This window comes from Mycteria americana, chromosome 2, assembly GCF_035582795.1.
Source record: "Mycteria americana isolate JAX WOST 10 ecotype Jacksonville Zoo and Gardens chromosome 2, USCA_MyAme_1.0, whole genome shotgun sequence".
In the NCBI taxonomy this organism is placed as follows: domain Eukaryota; kingdom Metazoa; phylum Chordata; class Aves; order Ciconiiformes; family Ciconiidae; genus Mycteria; species Mycteria americana.
In genome coordinates, this window is record NC_134366.1 from 20,529,613 (window position 1) to 20,550,237 (window position 20,625).

At 45.0% G+C, this 20,625-nt stretch overlaps 1 protein-coding gene across 1 annotated transcript in view; it reads right to left on the reverse strand.

The window, feature by feature from the left end:
- Window positions 1–18,885: 18,885 nt before the first annotated feature.
- The window catches only part of ARMC3 (armadillo repeat containing 3), a 62,974-nt gene continuing 61,234 nt past the window's right edge, over window positions 18,886–20,625 (reverse strand). Inside the window, exon 20 of the mRNA XM_075495519.1 lies at window positions 18,886–20,577. Coding sequence (XP_075351634.1) covers window positions 20,368–20,577 — 210 coding nt within the window. The 3' untranslated portion in view covers window positions 18,886–20,367. The remainder of the gene's footprint in view (window positions 20,578–20,625) is intronic.

Below are 20,625 nucleotides of genomic sequence, written 5' to 3' on the forward strand. Positions count from 1 at the left end.
TACTGTCTGCTGGCCGCTGGAGAGCCTCGTATGCTCATGAAAAGGGCACACCATGTACCTGTATCACTGCAGGTATCCTGGAAATGTTCTACATAGCACTCTGGCACCACAGAATTGTTGTTCTGACCTACACTTCCCATTCCTCTCATGAAAAGACACTGCCCCTCCTGCCACAGTTAGGGACATTTTAAGGATGCTGTGAAATCTGAAGGATGTTACCTGAACAGTGGGGCATTGCAGCACACACAGTAGTATATTCCCGATTCTGTGTTATTCAGATAGATCCCACTAAATGGCTTTTAAAAAAGGAAGAAACAAAGAGAAGTTAATAATGCAGGTCTTTAAAAGCTCACCATCTGGAACAAGCATGTAGGAATCAGATTCAAAACAGGAGAAAAAAAAAACATAAAAAGAAGGCTTCACAGGGGGGCTTTGAAGAACAAACATTAGCAGCCTAAAGAAATGAAGGGGAGGATGCCTTTGGATTAATAGTGAAGACTACCCGCTGCCCCCAGAAACTTCGAGACCAGTCAGATGCATAAATCATCCAGGTACCAGGGCCGGAGTCGTGACCTCCGAGGAACTTGTGAAACGTGCAGGATCCCAAGGACCAGGGCTCTGCTACGGAGTGCCACAACTTCAAAGTGGCTCTAAAAGGGACTTTCCTCCTCCCTGCACGATCTGGAATTAGGATCCTTATTTTACAGATAAGGATTTGGGCACGGTTCACATGATTTAATCCCACGGTACATGCTCCGCACGCGCGGAAGCCCTGGCTCCGGGCTAGGGACGCCGGCGCTCCACCCACAATGCTACGTGGCCTCCATCGCAGAAGGAAGCAAAGCACGGAGACAAGGTGGGTGGGTGATCTGGCACACGAGGGATAACCCGGCTCCTGAATGGAGTGCTATGTATAAGATTTCCATGGCTAATCTACATATGGTCAAAAAAAGGAGACTACAGGACAAAAATATGATCTTCTCCCTCCCCTCTGGAGAGGCCTCCACTACTGCCACACAGTCGGCTGAGCTGGCAGTAAAGTGTCCCAGAAAAAAACCCAAAATATGAAAAGAATGCAGAATGTTTTTTCATCTGCAAACCAGCCTGGGTCGGAACAAAATCCACTTGGTTCAGTATGTTGAGTCTAACTTTCATCCATGGGAAGGCAGGGGAAAACCTGAGAAGCAACTGAGTGGTGACAGCTCCCCAAAGCAGGTTTTTCTCTGCCCAGCAGGCAGAGGACATGGCTTAACCTTAGACAGCATTAGCGCTTTTGCTTACCGGTTCAGTTCCTTTTTCTCTTGTAACATAGAATTGCTCTGGAGTCAATTTTTTTTTCCAGTCTGTAGCAACAGTTGCTTCAGCTTCTTTAGTGAGAGAGCCCGTGTCTTCAATTAGATATAGAAAGATAATTTGTATTATTTTTAACGCCATTTTAACTTAGACTCTGTTGATGCTTTCATCAACAGAGGTCATGAAAGGTGATGTTGATCATCACCTCAATTCTCCCAGAGTTTCTATGGGTACAGACAGAGCACAGGAGGGCAGCTCAGGGACCTAAGAGCAGAGGCGAGTGCAGGACTTTGCATCTGCTTTCCATTCTGCATGCTACATAAGGAGAGCAGCTCCAGCACAGTCCTTGGGAAGGCTCTGGATGGAAATGGGCACCTACGACCCAAGGTACCATCTGCCCTCCCCGCGCAGCCCTCTGTTCTGGCTTGGGATAACTGCCGGTCTGCTCGTGCTCCTTCCTCATCCCTGGGTATCGCTGAAAGGTTTGGTAGTTTGCCGCTTGGAAACCCTCAGAAACCAGGACTAATGCTCATTTATGGGCTATTAAGGACTAGCAACTTCCACAGGCTTCAGTGAAAAGTGGTGCTAAGAAGGAGCGCTGGAAGAAAGCAACACCTACAGCCCAAGAGAAGCGGGGCGACAGTGAAGTGGGTGGCACACAACAGGAGAGCAGAAGTCACCCATCACGGTGCACACCTCCAGCACCGCCTGCTGTCGCTCTGTACGCACTGTGCAGCACATGTGCGGTGGTATGAGATTGGCAAAGAATTAATAGATTGGCTGAAAAACAATGAGTAAAATAGTTTAATTCCTTCCTAATCAAAAAGTCTGAGGTGGAAACTACCTCCATGCTTATCTCCCATCAGCATAGCATACATGAAAAAATATCAGCTCCTGGGTGATGAACGCTTGCCTCGACTCATCTCTTGCAACACTGAGATGATATTGGGGGGAAAAAAAAGAAATTGGAAAATTACAGTTTAACTATAAAAACTATCGTTTAGCCTGCCAGTTCAAGAGAAATACCTACAGCAGGCTGACTTAGCCTTTTCCAGCCGGCTAGAGGACACCGGGGACTGGGATGCCCTCCCCTTGCAGGGCGGCTCCTGCCCTTTCCCTGCTCCCCATGCTCCGGGCGGAGGGTACCTGTGCCATGGTGGGCAGCGCGGCTGCAGCCACCGCCGGAGCTCCACGGCGGGGAGCGGAGGAGGAGGAGGCGGCGGCGGCTCCCGAGCATCCTCCGGAGCAGATGAACTGCCATATCGGCGGTTTGCACAGCTAATCCGCGCGTCCAACCTAAATAACTGCACCTTATAAAAGCAATGAGTAAAGCACCCGCTTAAATACTGATGCAGCATTTGCAGGTAAAGGTTTCAATCACTTCTGACCGAGAGGCAAAGAGAAGGGCTTAAAAACTGAATGATCGCCGCAGCTGTAAATAGGACAAAATCCTCTCGAGGCATTTGCTTGCAGGCATCATAGGTTATTTTTAAGGCGAACAAGTCCGGTATTTGCATTCAAAAGTGCTCTTGCTCTCCTAAATGGATGTTATAGGCATTGCTCTTGGTTGTATTGATCGAGTAATCACGAAGGCAATGTGGTAAGTGGCTACTTGTTTACGCGGCGTGATTTGCCGTCACAGCTGCTTTGACTTGGCCTATAAATATACCTGTAATAGGACCCGTATTTTAGTTTGGCCTCCTGTCCTTAAAAGCTAGACCTAAACACAAGTCAGTTTGGCAGATTAAGCCTTAAAGCTGTCGCCTGCTTTTTTTCTGATAGCTCCATTTCTGATTTGGAATTAGTTCATCATTACAGAATGATGTGGAAGAAACTGTTTTGATTGCATCAGATAACAAAGCTAATAATGGGTTTTAATACAAAATGACTTTCTTTTTAGTCTAATTCTTCTAGCCTAATTTTTAAATCAAAGCTAAAAAATAGTGTTGTGCAATCAGTCCTGTGTATACACACCCTTTTTATCGAACCATTCTCATGTCTAAGACGGTGAGTTCAGTGGCAGCCGAGGCCATCCAACACAGCGTATGATCGGTACCATGGCTGTAATCAAACCCTCTGCTCGGATGCATGAAGCCATGCACTGAAAGACAGATAGCAGCAAGGCTCGTAGATGATCACATTCGCTGCCTGCAGCAGGAGGGGAGAGGGGGGCACACAGTTGATTAATGGCTTTGTCCTATATAATAAGACACGGTGGAGTGAAGCCCGAGTACCTCGCTAAAAATCCTGGATGTGATGTCTGCAAGTCCTCAGGACCGTGACTCAGGACGGTAGGAGAGCAGCGCTGCTGGGCACAGAGGAGAGGGCTTTGCCGGGGCTCTCGGTGCTGGCAGAGGGCAGTGTCTATGCTGTAGACAGAAGGACAACCTTTTTCCCTGTTCAGCCATTTTGGAAGTGAAGATCAGAGAAAGATCTTTCCAAACCCCTTCTAGCTTATCCCTATGGCATCTTATACCAGTCATTTAGCCACGGTTTAGACGGGAACTGGAACCCGCTAGGGAGCCTTTGGAGATGAGACCCAGTTTGACACTCCCCCAGTTCTGGCAAATGGCTTAGGGCTGGGAAGCGCTGGCAGGCGATGGGGTTGCTCCGGGGCTCACTGCTGCTATCTCCAGTTCCAGCATGGCAGAGAGGCATTTCCCTTCCGTTCCTGGTCTTGGTCTCAGGCAGTGTTTGCTGCTGAGGAGGACAGGTAATCAATGAAGTTCTCCCAGAAGTATCTGGGAAATGAAGGAGGGTGAGATAAAGTGATCAGAAAAGTCCTGAAACTTGCATGTTTTAATGCAATTTACATTGATTTAACTGGTGCTTTTTTTAAAGACAAAATTCAATAAAAAATGAACCATCAATGTCTTCCTTGCAGCTCTCTGTTACTGTTACTATCCCAAAATGCAGCAGTTTTGAGGCAGTGGGAACTGAACCAAGGCAGCTCCATTGCTGTGCCATCTTCCTTGGGCTCTGGAGGGGGGGAGCGGGCGCCTGGGCCGTGCACCCCGGGAGCAGCGGGAGCAGAAAGCATTAGGCTCGTCCGCCCTAGCCTCGTCATCCTCTCTGTTATCCGGTTTATTGCAAGCTGCTCCTTGATTAAAATGAGTGCGGTGGTGGAAGAGGCAGATCCCGTTCCTGCCAACACCCGTGCTCTACGTTTGAAGTGGTGCACCGGCAGATCGGATCCTCCATTTTTCCCTCCAACAAAAGCCTGACCTGCAGTCCTCCGAACCGGCATGACAGGTCTTCCTCAAGCGGAAAACAACCCCCCTGGCTGGAGGTATTTCATTTTTCAGATCTTCAGTGCTGAAAAACCAAATCATTGTCCTGTCATGCCTGTAATATTGCCTCCCGTGGTTACAGCACATACCAGGCTTCGTAGCTAGGCAGAGAACGGGCCTGCATTTCTCCCCGTAGACTGTTATAAAAGCCAATTAGGCTGTTACTTAATTTGCCTCCTTTTTTTTCTCCCTTATGCACAAGGGGAAGCGGTTAAAAGTCTCCCCTAGCTACATAATGTAAATTTTCAAGTAAATTCTCCCCGAATTGTAATTCAGCGGATTTATTGTTAAAAATGTCACCTGACTCCAGCACATACACAAGCTGCATCCAGGGAAGGGTCACTCATTAAAAGCACAGTGTCTTATTAGATGTGTGTAGATGGGGGAGAAGCTCCTCAGCTCCTCCTGTAGCGTTACTTTACACCGAGGCAGCAGCAGCAGCATGTGTGTAGGCGGGTGAAGGCAAGAGTAGGAGGGAAGCGGTCACGGTCCAGACTATCCTGCTAATATTTATTCGGGCTCTAACCATTTCCCAGCCCAGGCTCTGTCTTGACTGACAGCTTTGGGGACAAGCAGAGCATCGCATAATGCCTACGCTGGCAGATACTGAGCAGTCAGCCAGGAAGCGGTGAGGTGCAGAAATCAAATGAACCCTGTTCAAATTCAAACCTCTGCTTAAGCAGCTTTTGTTAATAAGGCCCCTCGACATTACTACGTACAGAAGAAAACACTGAAATAGTGGAATGTTTATTTTATATGTATTTGTATGCAATTAGTTTTCCTCTGCTCATTTTGTCATACCTAATGTATGTCCCCTCCCATGGGATGTTCCTGTTGAAACCTATGGGAGCTCAGCATACAAGAATTTGGCTTGGACCTGTCATATGTAATGGTACTGTGTGCCCGGGTCCCCAGAGAATGAAGAAAGAGGGACCAGCACGAGCACTTTGGTGGGTAGGTTCTATCTGTGGCAAGCTCCATTTTCCCCACAGAAATCCTCACTGCTTTTGTAGGAGATGATCACAGAAACTCCACATCCTTCCTCAGCAGAGTCTTCCCTCTTCCCTAACAGACTTCATACAACTCCACAGCTAGTTTCTAGCCACTCATGTGATGAAACTCTCAGCTCCTGGTATATGGAGTTACTGTTTCCACATAGAAATGCTATCCAAACATATGCAGTAATGCTCCAGAGCTGAATTGCAATGATGGAAAAGGATTTCAGCAAAAATTATTAGTAGCAGAAGTGCCAAAGCGTCTTGGAAAAGTGTATTGCCAGTTTCCAGAGGCACAGAGAGACTGAATGCAGATCTGAACCTCCCTGAAGCTAACCCACGGATTCTGCTGAGATTCATTTGTGAAGCAGCCTGAATGGCAACGCCTGTCTTCTGGAAATCTTATGCTAAAAAATAGATGCAAATGAACAAGTTAAGTTGAGGGGCCAAGAAGTAGTACCTTGGTCCTCTCTATTTTTTATGGGGTACATGCTCCTGCCACCAGCACCTCTTCCCAGTGTGAAGCATTGTGCCCTGGGTCTGCAGCAGCTGCGGCAGAGCCTTCAGCAGCCCTAAAAGCTGTGACCCGGCTCGCGGGGGGGTTGATGGGGCACTCGAGCACCCTGCCAATTCAGGTCAAAGACATCATCAGAAGTAATGAACACACAACTTCTTGCCTTGTTTGCTTTACGGTTTAATGTATCTTTTTGCTAATCATAAGCTATAGGATACCTAATTATTCTGACCTGGTTTTAGAAAAAAAAAAGTCATATTTGTGGACTAGCTTAAGCAGGAGCCTTCTGCTGGAGTCTAAGGATGGAATTTCAAGAGAACAGAGAAGAACAGAGCAGAACAGAATAGTTCCAGTTGGAAGAGACCTACAGGTTTTGTTCACTGTGACAAATGCTTTGAGTTGGATTAGACCAAATGCCCTCCATAGGTCCTGTCCAGCATAAATTATTCTAGGATTCTAAATGCTTTGAGAAATTTCTTGCAAAATGGGCTAAGACATGAATTCCAAGTGAAATGGCTATTTTGCAATCACTCCTTGACAGAAAACTCTACTCTGCCATCGGGCCACCTGTTCAGCTAAATTTCATCCACTTTGAAAAGTAAACACGCACTCTGGGATGGAGTGGGTGTATCTGCAGGGGCAGCTATTGGGAAGCAGCAGCTCCAGGCTATTTCCCTGGATTGCCCCATGCATCCCCTATATCATACCATCCAAGTTCCTTGAGCCACGTGGACAGTAATAATACATTCCCCCAACCTGTGTGTGTGATTTCTTATCCCTTGTACCTCAAGATAGTGAAGAACTGTAATGGTTCTTCTTCCACCCAGTGCCCAAAGCCTGAACATTGAATGAACAGTTGTTTGGCAGCAACTGCTGTAGCAGCAGCTTTCTGTAGGTTATCTTAATGGATTTATCACCCTGAACTAAGCCCTGACCATCTGTTCTATCCTCTAATTACAAATGCAGAAAAAGCTAATTCACGATTGCATCATAAAAAAGTGAACTATAAGTGATTTAAGAGTGGGGTATGTCATGCTTCACACTCCGATTGGGAGAAATTGCTCTCCCTTCAATAGACTGATTTCCCTGATAGCAGACTTTACCTCTATCCCAGCAAACAGGCATTCCTGAGAAGTAGGGCTCACCGGAACGGGTTTTATTCCCGCTCACTCATCTTAGATGTGTTTTAAAATTTGGGATTCACGTAAGTGCAGTTATGAACCTTCTTTCCTTCTGTCTTAGATGAGCCCCCAAAGATGTATTTTTAATGCATTTTCTAATCAGGGAAAGCACAAACTCATGCTCCTTAAAAATCCCGTAAAACTCTGCCTTTCTTCCGCCTCACTTCTGCTGTGAGGAAGGCATGTCTGGTAGAGTCGCCCACTCATTTTGTGCTGGTAGCTCATCTTCACTGCAATGCTCTTGGTTTGGAAGATAGGCAGAAAGCAGGGGGCTGAGCACATGCTCTGCTTCTCATCAATGACCTCAAATTCTTTTGTACTGCCACTGTCCGAGCCACCAGCGGCAGTAATGGTTTACCGGGGAGTTCAAGTTCTGATTCACTTGTGTTGTGTGGGTAAGGACACTTGGCAACGCCTGTCCTCTGTCCTCTGGAAATCTTATACTAAAAAATGGATGCAATTGAACAAGTTGAGGGGCCAAGAAGTAGTACCTTGGTGCTCTCTATTTTTTATGGGGTACATGCTCCTGCCACCAGCACCTCTTCCCAGTGTGAAGCATTGTGCCCTGGGTCTGCAGCAGCTGCGGCAGAGCCTTCAGCAGCCCTAAAAGCTGTGACCCGGCTCGCGGGGGGGTTGATGGGGCACTCGAGCACCCTGCAGGCTCCCTGCAAGAGATACTTGTCTCGTGGGCAGACAGGGAGGCTGGACTCGCCTCAATTTCACTCGGGTAAGAATTACAGAGTAATGAACAGGACTGTTGGTAAAGGAGATGGATAATGGAGGAGGGGAAATATCTCAAAATGAATTTGGCATCTGGGTTTTTGGAAGCTTTTTAGTTTTTTTTCCCCCCAGTTATTTAAAACCAGATTGTGATGTTATTTGAAAAATAAGAAACATGTAGTAGGGTGGAAGCGGTGCAAGAGATCACTCTAATTCAAAAAATTGCCTGGGGGATCCGCAGGCGTACAGTGTGCAGTTCTGCTTTGCCTAGTGTGATTTGCCTGCCTTAAACTCATTCTTTTAGCAGTACTTCAAGATCGGGTTATAATCCTCGGTCTCCAGCATGCTCACCAGTTACCTGTTGGAAAAACTAGCGCTCTGTCCTCAAGGCCTGAGCTGGTTTTCCATTTCGTGAAAATGGAGTGCCTGGTAGCAGTCTGGCCCAGCGCTCCCCGCTCCCACAGGAACGGGAGTTGGGGTTTCCTTTCCAGAGCCCATCTGAGCAACTCTGGGCTGAGCAAAAACTTCTACTCCAGCCTCATGTGATACTGGGACTGGCCAGATCTGCAGGGACTACTACCCCTATGGGAACTTTAGGTTAGGAGCCTTTTAAAAGACAGAGTGTACTGAGTCGATGCTGCTGCTGTAAATGTATTGGTCCATATCTGAGGACGAGGGTAGAAAGGACCAGAGCAGGCTCTAGGTTTTATACAGACCTCTTGTTTCCACACCATACTGCCATTCATCTAGCAGGGAAAAATACTGGTACATCAGGTATTGCTAGCATGGTCATTAGCATGCATTGCTTTAATTTTTCAGTGGCAAGCAAAGACACCTTCCCAGCATACCTAATGTTCAGTGGCATTTCAGTACCAAAAATGAGCACAGACTTGATTGGAATCTGTGCTCCTGTTTACTGTTGTAGTCCCCTGGTCAGCAAATACACAGCAAGTGGCAACAACATACTAAATTGGTGGTGGCCCCTTTCTTATCTCTCCCCAATCCCATGGTAACCAAAGCTACAGACTAATCCCTGAGTGAATGCTTGCAGCTTTCTGATCAGAGGTTTTGCCCTGAAGAAGGCACCCTGACCAGCGGAGCAGCGTGCTACTCGGCACATGTAACACTGCATCCTGAACTCACCCTGCATTTCATGTCATTTTAGAAGCATACCACATGCTACACAAACACTGGGCTTGTGGAAACTGCCGTGAGATACTTACACCCAACATAACATTTGGCGCAGTCCTGCAAAGCCCCGGTCCCTGTTAATTCCTGGTACTTAGCTTTCTTGTCATTGGGGATTCCTAGAGGAATTTAATACCTGAATAGCTCTAAGCTCATCCAGTGTTTAGTCTTATGGCCCCTGACTTTTTAAAAATATATTTACACCTAAGGGCCAGCCTTTAGTCATCTAGCTCTCTTTTTGGTGCTGCAGCTCCTGTTAATAGCAGGTGGATCTAGGATTAAACTCACTTACATTAGACATCTACAGCAAAAATAGCGTAACAAAAAGAAATTGGCACTCACAGCACGATTGTTCTGTATGATCTACCATAGATAAACTGTGTCTTAAGAGTGCCAGTTGTCAGAGAATACTCTAATTTTCCAACTTTGGAAATTAGATATCATTACCAAAATCTCTTACATCTTGGGACACTGAGCAGGCCTTCACTCTTTCATAATTTGTTCCCTAATGCCAATTAAAACTAATGACTTGATATTTTGAAAAGCCTTTTGACTCTTGAATATCTTTTTGACACCTGGCCTTTAAGGAATCTTCTTTCAAACTCTGTCACTAAAAGCATCTTGTTTAGAGAAGTTTATGTTAAAAAGGAATTAAAAACATGCTATGGCTTGGTTTTTTTCAAATACTTCTTATAACTAGGAAGCACTGCTGATCTGTAGAAGGTTGTAGGTTAGAAAACACAAGAGATGAATATCAGAAAGAGTGACAATCTAGGGATATCTCCTGGAAACAGCAAGAGAGAGCAATAACAAAGAAACAGGGAACACTGAGTCTATGAGCTGCAATTTAGATGTGGGACCAGTGTGTGCTGAGGTGTCTGGTCGGGTAGGTAGCTCAACCTTTCTTGCAACAGAAGGGTGAACTGGTTTTGGAGCAGTTTCTGGTCCACAAGAAGTTAGCACCATGTTTTAAAGCAAACTTGCACAACGCTGGCACCACAAAAGGGAAATATGTTACACACTATGGAGTCCACGGAGGAGTTTGTTATTTTTGGCAGTTTTGTGCAGCATGGATGAGGGAGTGAGAAGCAGCAGTGGACAGCGCTAAAGCTTTATGTAGACTGGAAGATGTTTGCTCACAGGTAGACCTCCATGCAAAACCTAATGGCGCTGCACTTTCTAGAAGTCTTTCGCTGAAGAGCCTTTTTTGTCTTTTAGTCTAAAATAGGCAAGGCAATCTTGCACAGACCAAGCGTTAGGACTGCTAGAAGACAGGGTCAAAGAAACCCTCTGCTGTGCTCACTTGCAAGGTAGGACTAGAACAAGGAGAGCTGGTTGTGAACAGGGGTTGAGTAGGTGGGTATAGCCTGGGCAAGGGGCCGCATGAGCGACAGGATCTGCTGCCTACTTTGATATGATTGGTTTTCTCATCTTGCTATATTTCCCCCAACATTCATCCAACTTCAGGCAAGAGCTGGCTTCAATTATGCTTTGCACATGGTTTCCATAGATGACATCTCAGCATGTCAGTGAAACATCAATGAGCTGGAAGAACAAGCTGGTTCATTAGCATGCAAATAAGCTCACTCGTTAATGAGAGAAAAGCTTGTACTAGCTCATTGTGTCTCCAATACACTAATTTCTTCCATGTCCTACAAATAACATTTTTATAGATTGAAGACACATATGTGCGTATGTCTCTCCCTCTGTGTTTCTGTCATTTCTGCACGTGCTCTACCTATACCTGAAACATAAATTCTGCCTGGGTGACAGTGGACAAGAAAGGCCGGATAAAGTTATTCCAATATTTCTGATATCTTTCAGCATCAGAGCCAGTGTTTGTATAATAGAAAAATAATTAGCTCATTAAGAGGGCTAAAGAGCTGTTAATTTATCTGCAAAGTTCTGCTGTAATAGCTGTACTGGTAAAGAGCGTGAAAAAAAATCATGCCCCAAGTCCACATAGCTGTCTTGCAAAGCCCATGGCAAAATGCTGGAGCAGAGTCCTTTGGTCGTTGTCCTCTGCGCCGTTTGGGGAGAGGTGCAGCTGCCTGGGAGGAGAGGGGATACCTTGGCACAGCTGTGGTGGTAGAGGGTTTGCTTTCGGGATGTGCCAGCAGGTGTTTGTTCATGTGTATCTGTGCTGTATTGTGTGTTGTCACCTCTGCATAGTGCTTCGTGGTGGTTTGGATGTGTCGATCAGCAGTCAGCAGTTAACACGTTTTACCTGCCCACTGATTCCCACCCCTGCCATCCGCAGGCACAGTCCTGCCTCCCAGAGCTCGCTGCACGGCCAGCCCCACTTCTCAGTGCTTGGGTGGCATCCCCCGGGCCTGTAGGGCTGCAAATGTCCAGTGCCTCTCATAGGTCCAATGTACAGCATTGAAAGAGCTCTTTTTTAGCTTCTGTAGTTCAGGGAAATAGTTTACACAGGTGAAAAAGAGGTCTTTTGTCAAGGTGCGGCAAGGGTTTTGCCATTGCTGCACTATCAGCAAAGTTTGTTGAGGAAAGACTGGCCACAGATTTGGGGATTTTTTCCTGCAAAGCAATGCCTGTGGTTCCTAACCACCCTAGCCCACAACCAAACTGATGTCTATCAGTGCGTTTTCTTCCCTGTGGTGAAAAGATGAAACCACTTTGCAACTGACTTCGTTCTGCTCCAGAGCAGCCAAATCCCAGCAGCGGCAGTGCCTTACCCGTCCAGCAGCCCGGAGCCCGAGCACCCGTCCTGCCTGCCCCTGTGGCAGCGGGCCCGTGCAGCAGGAGGTGGGTCTGAACTTGGCCTCGCTACCCTGAGCAGCGCCCACGTGCCCCACACACTGTCCCAGTGCCGGCAGTGGATCACCTGGCTGATCATCCTGCTGTTGGGCAGAAGCAACCCCTCCAGGGCAGGGGTGCTGGCCTGGGGTCGTTTCAAAAGCCAGTGGACAAAGCAGGCGAGTTCAGGGGTCTTGGAGGAAGGACCCTAGGAGCTTGAATCCCACCTTCCCAGGCACTCTCCAGCTCCCCGGGATCCCACCACCAGCTGTGGAAACTCTGCTGGACGTTATGACCCTGCAGCAGCTCCTGGCATCCCCGGACACCCCCCTCCCAGTATGGCTTGTTGGATAGACATGCCTTAACGTGTAGACTACAAACATGCAGGAACACGGGGTGAACACACACCCAGCCAGCACAGGTCTTTCAGGTCACATGTGCTGATGGGTGCTGCTGTACTGGTGCTTCTGCGTACGGGAAAGTCCTCAAGAGAAGATGCAAAGCGAAAGTAAGAACAAAAAGGAAGGAACGTGAAGCAAGGGACAGACAGAGCAGGTTGACAGCAAGATGATGCTGTTACACAGGCCAGTATCACGTACAGGTTACTGGTCATCTTTGATGGCACTTTTAGTCTAGAAATAATAACTTTCTGAACACACCCTGATTGTCTCAGAACTATGGTTTTCAGCAAGCGTCGTGCTTTCCTGGTTCCCCACTGGTCTGGTTGCTGTGGCTGGACCGTGCCGCAGCAAGTGCACGCCTGTCGGGCTGCACAGGCACCCTGCGTAGGGGGGCTGTGCTGCCCACTGTTTCAGGAGGGGACACCCCAGCTCTTATCACTGAGCAATGTTTTGGTTTTTGTTTGGTTTTTTTTTTTTTTTTTTTTTAAGGATAAAGAAGGATACCAAATCTTTTTACTAGTTCAACTCAATTGTCAAAAAATCCACCCCATGACATGAAGGGTCACTATTGAGATGATGAGGATAAATACTAATGGGCACACAGACTGGATGTGAGAATGCTTCTTCCTGTTACCTGTGGCTTGACACAAGTAACGTTTCACCATCTGCAGAGGCTGTCATGTTGGTTTGTGCCTTGTTCCTCTGTGACAGCCGTTACCGAACAGGCCATGCTGGTTACTTGTTTGTAACTCACATCACTGGGGCAGGGGCTGGCGGCCCCGGGGTTGGGCTGAAATGGGGTCCTGGGCCCCCTGGGCAGGGGTGGAGGTGGTGGTCCCAGGCAAGATGGGTCAGGGCCATTAAGGCCTGTTGCTTCACTCGTGGCCCTGGTAATTGATCTTTACTGCAGGAATTTTTAGCCACTATTTGCTATAGTACCAAATAGCGCAGCGGCCCAAACCTGCTATTGCTGCCTGAACCATCACCTCCCTGCTGGCTGTAGCTGTCGTGTGGTGGTACCTTGTTATGGAAAAAAAATGGCTTATGAAGAATGAAAACCTTTGTAGTATAAAATCAATTGACCTGAATGACTAAATCAATAAACGTGACTCTGCTGACTGCTCATTTTCATACATCAATGAAACCCTTGAGTTTTTAAACGGAGTGCCGCTAAACCTCTATTCTGCTGCTCAAAGCCCTGTAGCACCAAGAACTCTGGCACAGGACTAGAAACCCCCTTTTCACAACCAGCCTCTGAGGACAGAGAAGCAACAGTAACTGGAGAACACCTTTGGGAGCTTGTGGAACCCTATAAACCAAAATAGTCAAGATTACTGTGAAAGACTCTTTTTTTCCCGTTTTGGCTAGCTAGTTAGTTCTCCCACCATGGGAATGAAAACATGGGAATGAAGGAATGAAGCCTGTATTCTTCTAGTTAATCAAGGAAGATACCAGAAGCATAAGAGCAGTGTATTTGTTATTATTTCCTAAGTCTTGAACTCTGGACTTGTGTTTATTGGATACATCCTATTCTTCAGACTCTTTCTCCGGTGTGTCTTCTTTTATCTTCCTCTAAGACTAACAGAGCATATACATGAAATGGGCTAAGTCCATGGAGTCAAAAAGGCATCTCATGGAAATTTGGACCCTCTACCTAGTGAAGCATAAGAGCTGTCATTTACTGTTGCATTTAGCAACTCAGGATGGCACAAAAGCATAATGGGCAAAACCTTCATTGCATAAGGAAATTGTGTCATTTGAAGGCCTGGAGGATGAACCACTATGTCATGTTGAGCATATAATTTCCAGAGATAACCTTTTTTTTTGCATGGTGATGAGTCAATTTGGTATCTCCTGCTTGTTCACCTGTCGCACAGCAATGGAGTTATCTGTCATGGAATCATAAGGAAACCTTCCCTCATGTTAGGGTTCAGGAAGACCATGGAGCTATACAGCGCATCCTGTATCTACGATATTGATCTACGATATTGATACAGGTTAGGCCTCCCACTGTAACCACTGACTTTGCAGCTAATTCAGAGAACTTTAAAGACACCTTATTAGACTTTGCATAGTAAGATTCTCGAAATGAGCTGCACTTGCTCCTCCATATCCTTCATTCTAGGAAATCATGTAGCTAAATGTTCAGTAATTGTCAATTGTAAATGGATGATTAAGAGCTATTAGGAAAAAAAAAGAGAATACATCACAAACGCTTCAATATTGTATGGAGGTCTAGTCTCATCTCTAAAAATACAGTATAACTAAAAGAGAGACAAGTAAGGAACAGCACAATGACCAAAGGTATGGGTGGGAGGCCACACAAGAAGTGATTAAATATACCCCACACATAAGTATACTTAGGAAAGAGTACACTGAGGGAAGATAGGATGGAGACCCATAGGAACACAAGCCTTATGGTGAAGCTAAGTAGGAAATGAATGTCCATTGTCTCTTCTACTACAAAAACTAGGAGATATTAAATGAAAGCAGCAGATGACAAGTTCAGAATAAATGAAAGGAGATGCTGCTTTTGACAACGTTTGGGCACAAAGAGTGGTGGTGAATGGAGTATACTCCAGTTGGCGGCCGGTCACAAGCAGTGTTCCCCAGGGCTCTGTGTTGGGGCCAGTTCTGTTTAATATCTTTATCAATGATCTGGACAAAGGGATCGAGTGCACCCTCAGTAAGTTTGCAGATGACACCAAGTTGTGCGGGAGTGTTGATCTGCTTGAGGGGAGGAAGGCTCTACAGAGGGACCTGGACAGGCTGGATCGATGGGCCAAGGCCAATTGTGTGAGATTCAACAAGGCTAAGTGCAAGGTCCTGCACTTGGGTCACAGCAACCCCATGCAACGCTACAGGCTTGGGGAAGAGTGGCTGGAAAGCTGCCTGGCAGAGAAGGACCTGGGGGTGCTGGCTGATAGCTGGCTGAACATGAGCCGGCAGTGTGCCCAGGTGGCCAAGAAAGCCAATGGCATCCTGGCTTGTATCAAAAATAGTGTGGCCAGCAGGACTAGGGAAGTGATCGTGCCCCTGTACTCGGCACTGGTGAGGCCGCACCTCGAATACTGTGTTCAGTTTTGGGCCCCTCACTGCAAGAAAGACATTGAGGTGCTGGAGCGTGTCCAGAGAAGGGCAACGAAGCTGGTGAAGGGTCTGGAGCACAAGTCTGATGAGGAGCGGCTGAGGGAACTGGGGTTGTTTAGCCTGCAGAAAAGGAGGCTGAGGGGAGACCTTATCGCTCTCTACAACTACCTGAAAGGAGGTTGTAGAGAGGTGGGGGTCGGTCTCTTCTCCCAGGTAACAAGCGATAGGACAAGAGGAAATGGCCTCAAGTTGCGCCAGGGGAGGTTTAGACTGGATATTAGGAAATTTTTCTTCACTGAAAGGGTTATCAAGCATTGGAACAGGCTGCCCAGGGCAGTGGTTGAGTCTCCATCCCTGGAGGTATTTAAAAGACGTTTGGATGAGGTGCTTAGGGACATGGTATAGTGGTGGTCTTGGTAGTGTTAGGTTTATGGTTGGACTCGATGATCTTAAAGGTCTTTTCCAACCTATACAATTCTGTGATTCTGTAACTGTAAGAGCTATTAAATACATAGGCACCTAGCAAGTCCCTGAACTGCACACTGATGAACGCTACCAAAGTACTCTGGAAATGTATAAATGTATTTGTGCCATGTTCTTAACCTTTTCTACATTGACCATTGCTGGAGATGGGCTGCTTGGTTGGACAGACTCTTTGCTTGAGCCTGGATGTCCATTCTTACGCTTTCTTCTTCTACTTTGCTATGATGGCATATGCTGTCTTCAGGCTTTGAAATATATGGGGACTTTTTTGCTCATTTTCAGTCTTCTGAAGGAAAATAGGTACTGCCAATGAGTTGTTGGAGAGAAGACTCTTGTATAAACCAGCAAGAGAGCTATGAGTATAATAAATCTATTAATGCACTTTTCTATCTTAACTAAGTTGGCACGTTAGCTAGTAAATGCCTACTGCCTCTGCAGTCTCCATTTTGACACACTCTGTTGATAATGAGCTGGATTTATAGAGAAATGAATCATGTAGTAGAAGAGGTACAGATTAATGGAAAGCAGCTATGGATGAAATAATGTCACCATTCAAAACTCATATTTACTAAAAAAAAAAAATACTTTTTTATTTGTTTGTTTTTCCCTAAAGCCAAGTTTGATGTCAAAAATAACAGAATAAAAGTTCCTCTTGGATCTGAAAAGAACATCTGTTTTGCTCTAAGAGCTTTGGATTCTTGTCAAGATCCAGAGTTATCAGCAACAGAGATTTACTGGAGGAAGAATTCATTTCAATTTCTACTGTGCAAGGGAGTACACAGTTTGAGGGGATGATGTTCTGCCATTGCTGTAGTTTAGCAGTGGGTAACCAGAAGCTATTTGAAATGTGTTAATTCTATAAATTACACAGCAGTTGTTCCCTGCTAACATAAAGATAAAACAAGTGTAAGTTAAACTCAGTGCTCCTACTGCTCAGGGATCAAGGGCAACAGAAGGGAAGCATGGAAGTGCTGGTACCGCTGCTGCCAGCAATCTGTACTGCTTCTGCAGCTGCTTGGGGAAAAACAGAAGAATCCACTTCTGCAGCAAGGTGTTCACCAGAAGCACCCCTCAGAAACAGGTCTCAGCCAAAAACTGGTCTGAAAAGCCTGGAATTATCCACTTAGCATCCCCTTAGCCACAATAGTTCTGGCACACAGAAAAAGCAAAGGCAGAGAAGCGTGCAGGGTCAAAGCATTAGACTCTCTCATACCAAAAGCTCTGTGGCAACTTGAAATCACATTGACAGCACCGCCAATTTCAGTCTGCTGCTTTGCTGGTTCATGTTCATTAGAAAGTTAGAAATCACATCTGACCTTTCATCAACACAGTCCAGTTTTGTATTTCTTGATATGCAGATGTGCTATATATTAAACACTGTGTTTTTCAATGCCAAATCAAAACCAAAATTCTTTTTTATGAAAATGAACAGCGGGGTGCATGTGTGGTGTGTCAGTTCCAGATGCCTTGGAATAGACCCTGCAGCAAGCAGCAAGCTGAGCAGCGCGCTACCTACGTTCAGCACAGTCAGTATGAAGCTAAGTAGTTCCAGTGAACCAGAGGAACCAAGACTACAGTGTCTTCATGCTAGCTTCTCTCAGCACAGACATCACAGTAAGGATGACTTAGAGGTGCCTCTTTCAAATCAGGATCTCCAGGCTGCATTACTGCCCTGCGATAATCATCTACACACCCTCTCTTTCAGGAAGCTGAGCATGTCTCATTTGGTTTTCATTCTGCACAGCTGCTGGCCATGATGCCTACTTTTGTGTAATTGCCCAGTGGTTACAGCTGTGGAGGAATGAACCTCGTTTCAGTTCCTGTCTTTGCTTAAGATAGCCTTTCACCTTGCAGGAGAGCGCCTAACCGGGAGGGGGGGGTTCTATGAAGGGTACAGTTTCTACATTTTACAGTAGACACTCAGTAAACTATAAGAACATTTCTGGCAGTGGGCACTGGAGACCTAGACTCTCTTTCCCCAAAGGAAAAACCTAACTGTTACCCCTAATATTACACTGAAGAGGTTGCTCAACCTTTCAGTTTATTTAGCCTATTAATCCTGCGTTCTTTTCTACGTGATAGCAGAGCTTCAAAAAGAGGCATGAAGAGCACTTAGTGCCTAGAATATACCCTGGCAATCAGGTAGCTGCAGACTGTTTTGCTCATGCTTAGGAAGGCATCAAGCCTGACTCATCCTATGTCCTGAGTGACTGATCTTGCCCACTGAACTGTTATGTAAAAGGAAATGCGAGGTCCTTCCCCATCTGCTCCTTAAAAGAAGGTAGGGGATCACTTCACTCAGGCATGGCCCAAGCCAAATGGTGTATGCTGGGCATGTCCTGGAAATATTTACCCAGCTGAGCCCTGCAGAAACTTTTGAACATTTTGTTTTCTTATTCAGATCTGGAATGAATGTGAGCTGGGCTGCTCTTGTCAAGGCTGGGAGAATTCTTAACCAGGGCATGGGCACAGCTACAGGTCCCTGGGAAGCATCAAATAAAAAAGTGTGGCATCTCTTGACTTACTTGACAACTGAACTGCAGTTTTCAAAATAACAATTTGGGATTTAAGTGTTTATATTCTACTTAGATCTCATTTCTGACACCCAAGTGCATTACAGTTTTGAAGTGACAGAACTCAGCTAATACAAAGCTAAAAACTGTGGAAAAACATAAAACAACCTCCATCCAACATTTTTTGGATCAAAGTCTGCATTATATAAGGCTGTGTAGTGTTTTTTTCATTTGTTTAGCTAAACATTTTATGTAAAGTAAGCTTGTATGTCTAGAATAAAAGTTTCCCAATTTTTATTTTGAAAAACTTACATTTTGTCTTTTTTTAAAATATTGACTTTCATTAGAAACAACAGAAATGGCTTTGTTTTTCAAGACCTTCTCAAACAGAATAAGTCACACTTTAACATTATGGTTCCAATACAAAATAATGAAACTCTAATGTAGGAAAACCATAGAAAATGATAGCTAGTAGGAAATTAATTCTTATTTTACTTCCATTTACTGCACTTTCAAAGTTGCAGGTTTCTGTATCCAGTCATTCCTGTCAGTGACAGCATCAGTCCCCTACCTGTTACATAGCAATGGTAAGAAACACATCCTCACCTTCCACTCAGTTCTGCTAGTATATCACGTACGTTGTTTCCAGAGTTCTTTTTCATTCTGATGTCTAGAATATTGCTGAACATAAGGCAAAAAAATGAACATGAGGCCACATAAGTGAATTTACAACAGAAAGATAAAATGTTCCCCAAAGGGCTACCAGAAAATCATGCTGCACGTCAGAGGAGGAAGGAGGGGGAGTGGTGGGATCATGCTCATAAGCAGTAATGAATACAAAAGATTTAAACCTCCTCAAACCAAAGCAGACTATACAAGTGACTGTGCTTATACAAACAGTAAAAATCTAAAAGAACACAGACCCCAAATTTCTTTATCACATTTTGGTGGGCAGGAAGTAAATGCCTTGTTGGCATTCTGGCCTTCTGAAATTCAGTTTTGCACAACGTTGGCTGACAATTGGCCTAACTTCTGTACAGGACTTTTTCCTCAGTTTTCTACAATAAAGTAAACTCACTTGATACTGGTGCTCCCTGAAGTACTCTACTTCAGTACATTCCTGCCAGCTTCACCTGAAAGTGTTTCTTATAGAGCGTTCTGGCCAGTGTTTTACCTCTCTTAGATGCAGCACCACACTCTGGCAGCACCACGTTACCAAAGGCTGCAAGAAATACAAATTCCCTGTCCAAAATTGCTCCCTTCTCAGAGTCTATTTTATCTTCAAGTAAAAAATGAAGAATTTAAAGGGAGATTGCAAGCAATAACTTATCAATCATCTGTCTTCTTTGTGCCAGGACAAACAGTATTTATGTTCATCCAGAGCATGTTGTTATCCATAATTATTAAGTCTGCCAAGTTCCAAGAAATATAAATGGGATGTTTTCTACAGAGGCTGAAAGTATACTGTTATCTTAGTTCTTCTAACTCTTAGTTCTAAGGTTATTTCACACATGAAATTGCCCAGTTGTTTTTAGGTGATTTGTTTTTTCACCAGATGCCATATTTTCTTGCTTCATGGACATATAATTCCTATAAATGTGCATGGGAGTTGAAGGAACATAAGAAAAAAAGAATATACTGTATTTTGGGAATAATTTAAACCTATTTAATAAGCATTATAATGTTAACACATACCAAATATTCTTGATCTACCAAATTTTAATCTGTAGTTTTGCAGTTTAGTCTTAAAATAGTACCAAAAAATTAACAAAATTTCTAGGCATTGAAGTTGGATACCTAAAACATGTTTAATTAAATGTTTAGGACAACATACCAGATAGGCTTCTTTTTGATAGCTGGACCTGAAACCCCTTATGTTTCATAAATATTAGCACTGCAAACATCTTTAAAATAGTTATTTTGGCAAAATCTGTTGCAATGATTAAATATGTTTGTACTGATCTGCCTCTGCACTTCCCTGTTTTATCAAAAAGCCTGGCTCAAACATTAGATCTACAATATACTCTTGAGGAGGAAGCAGAAGCCCAGCTATTCCTTGAGGAGAGTCATCAACCAATTTAACTTCATTCCAAGCTCTGTTATACTCGCCACGAACTAAACTACAGCCAATGCCAATTCTGTCTGCTATCACCTAAAAAGGAAAGAAAAAGGCGTTAATCACAGTTAATACATGTAGCTT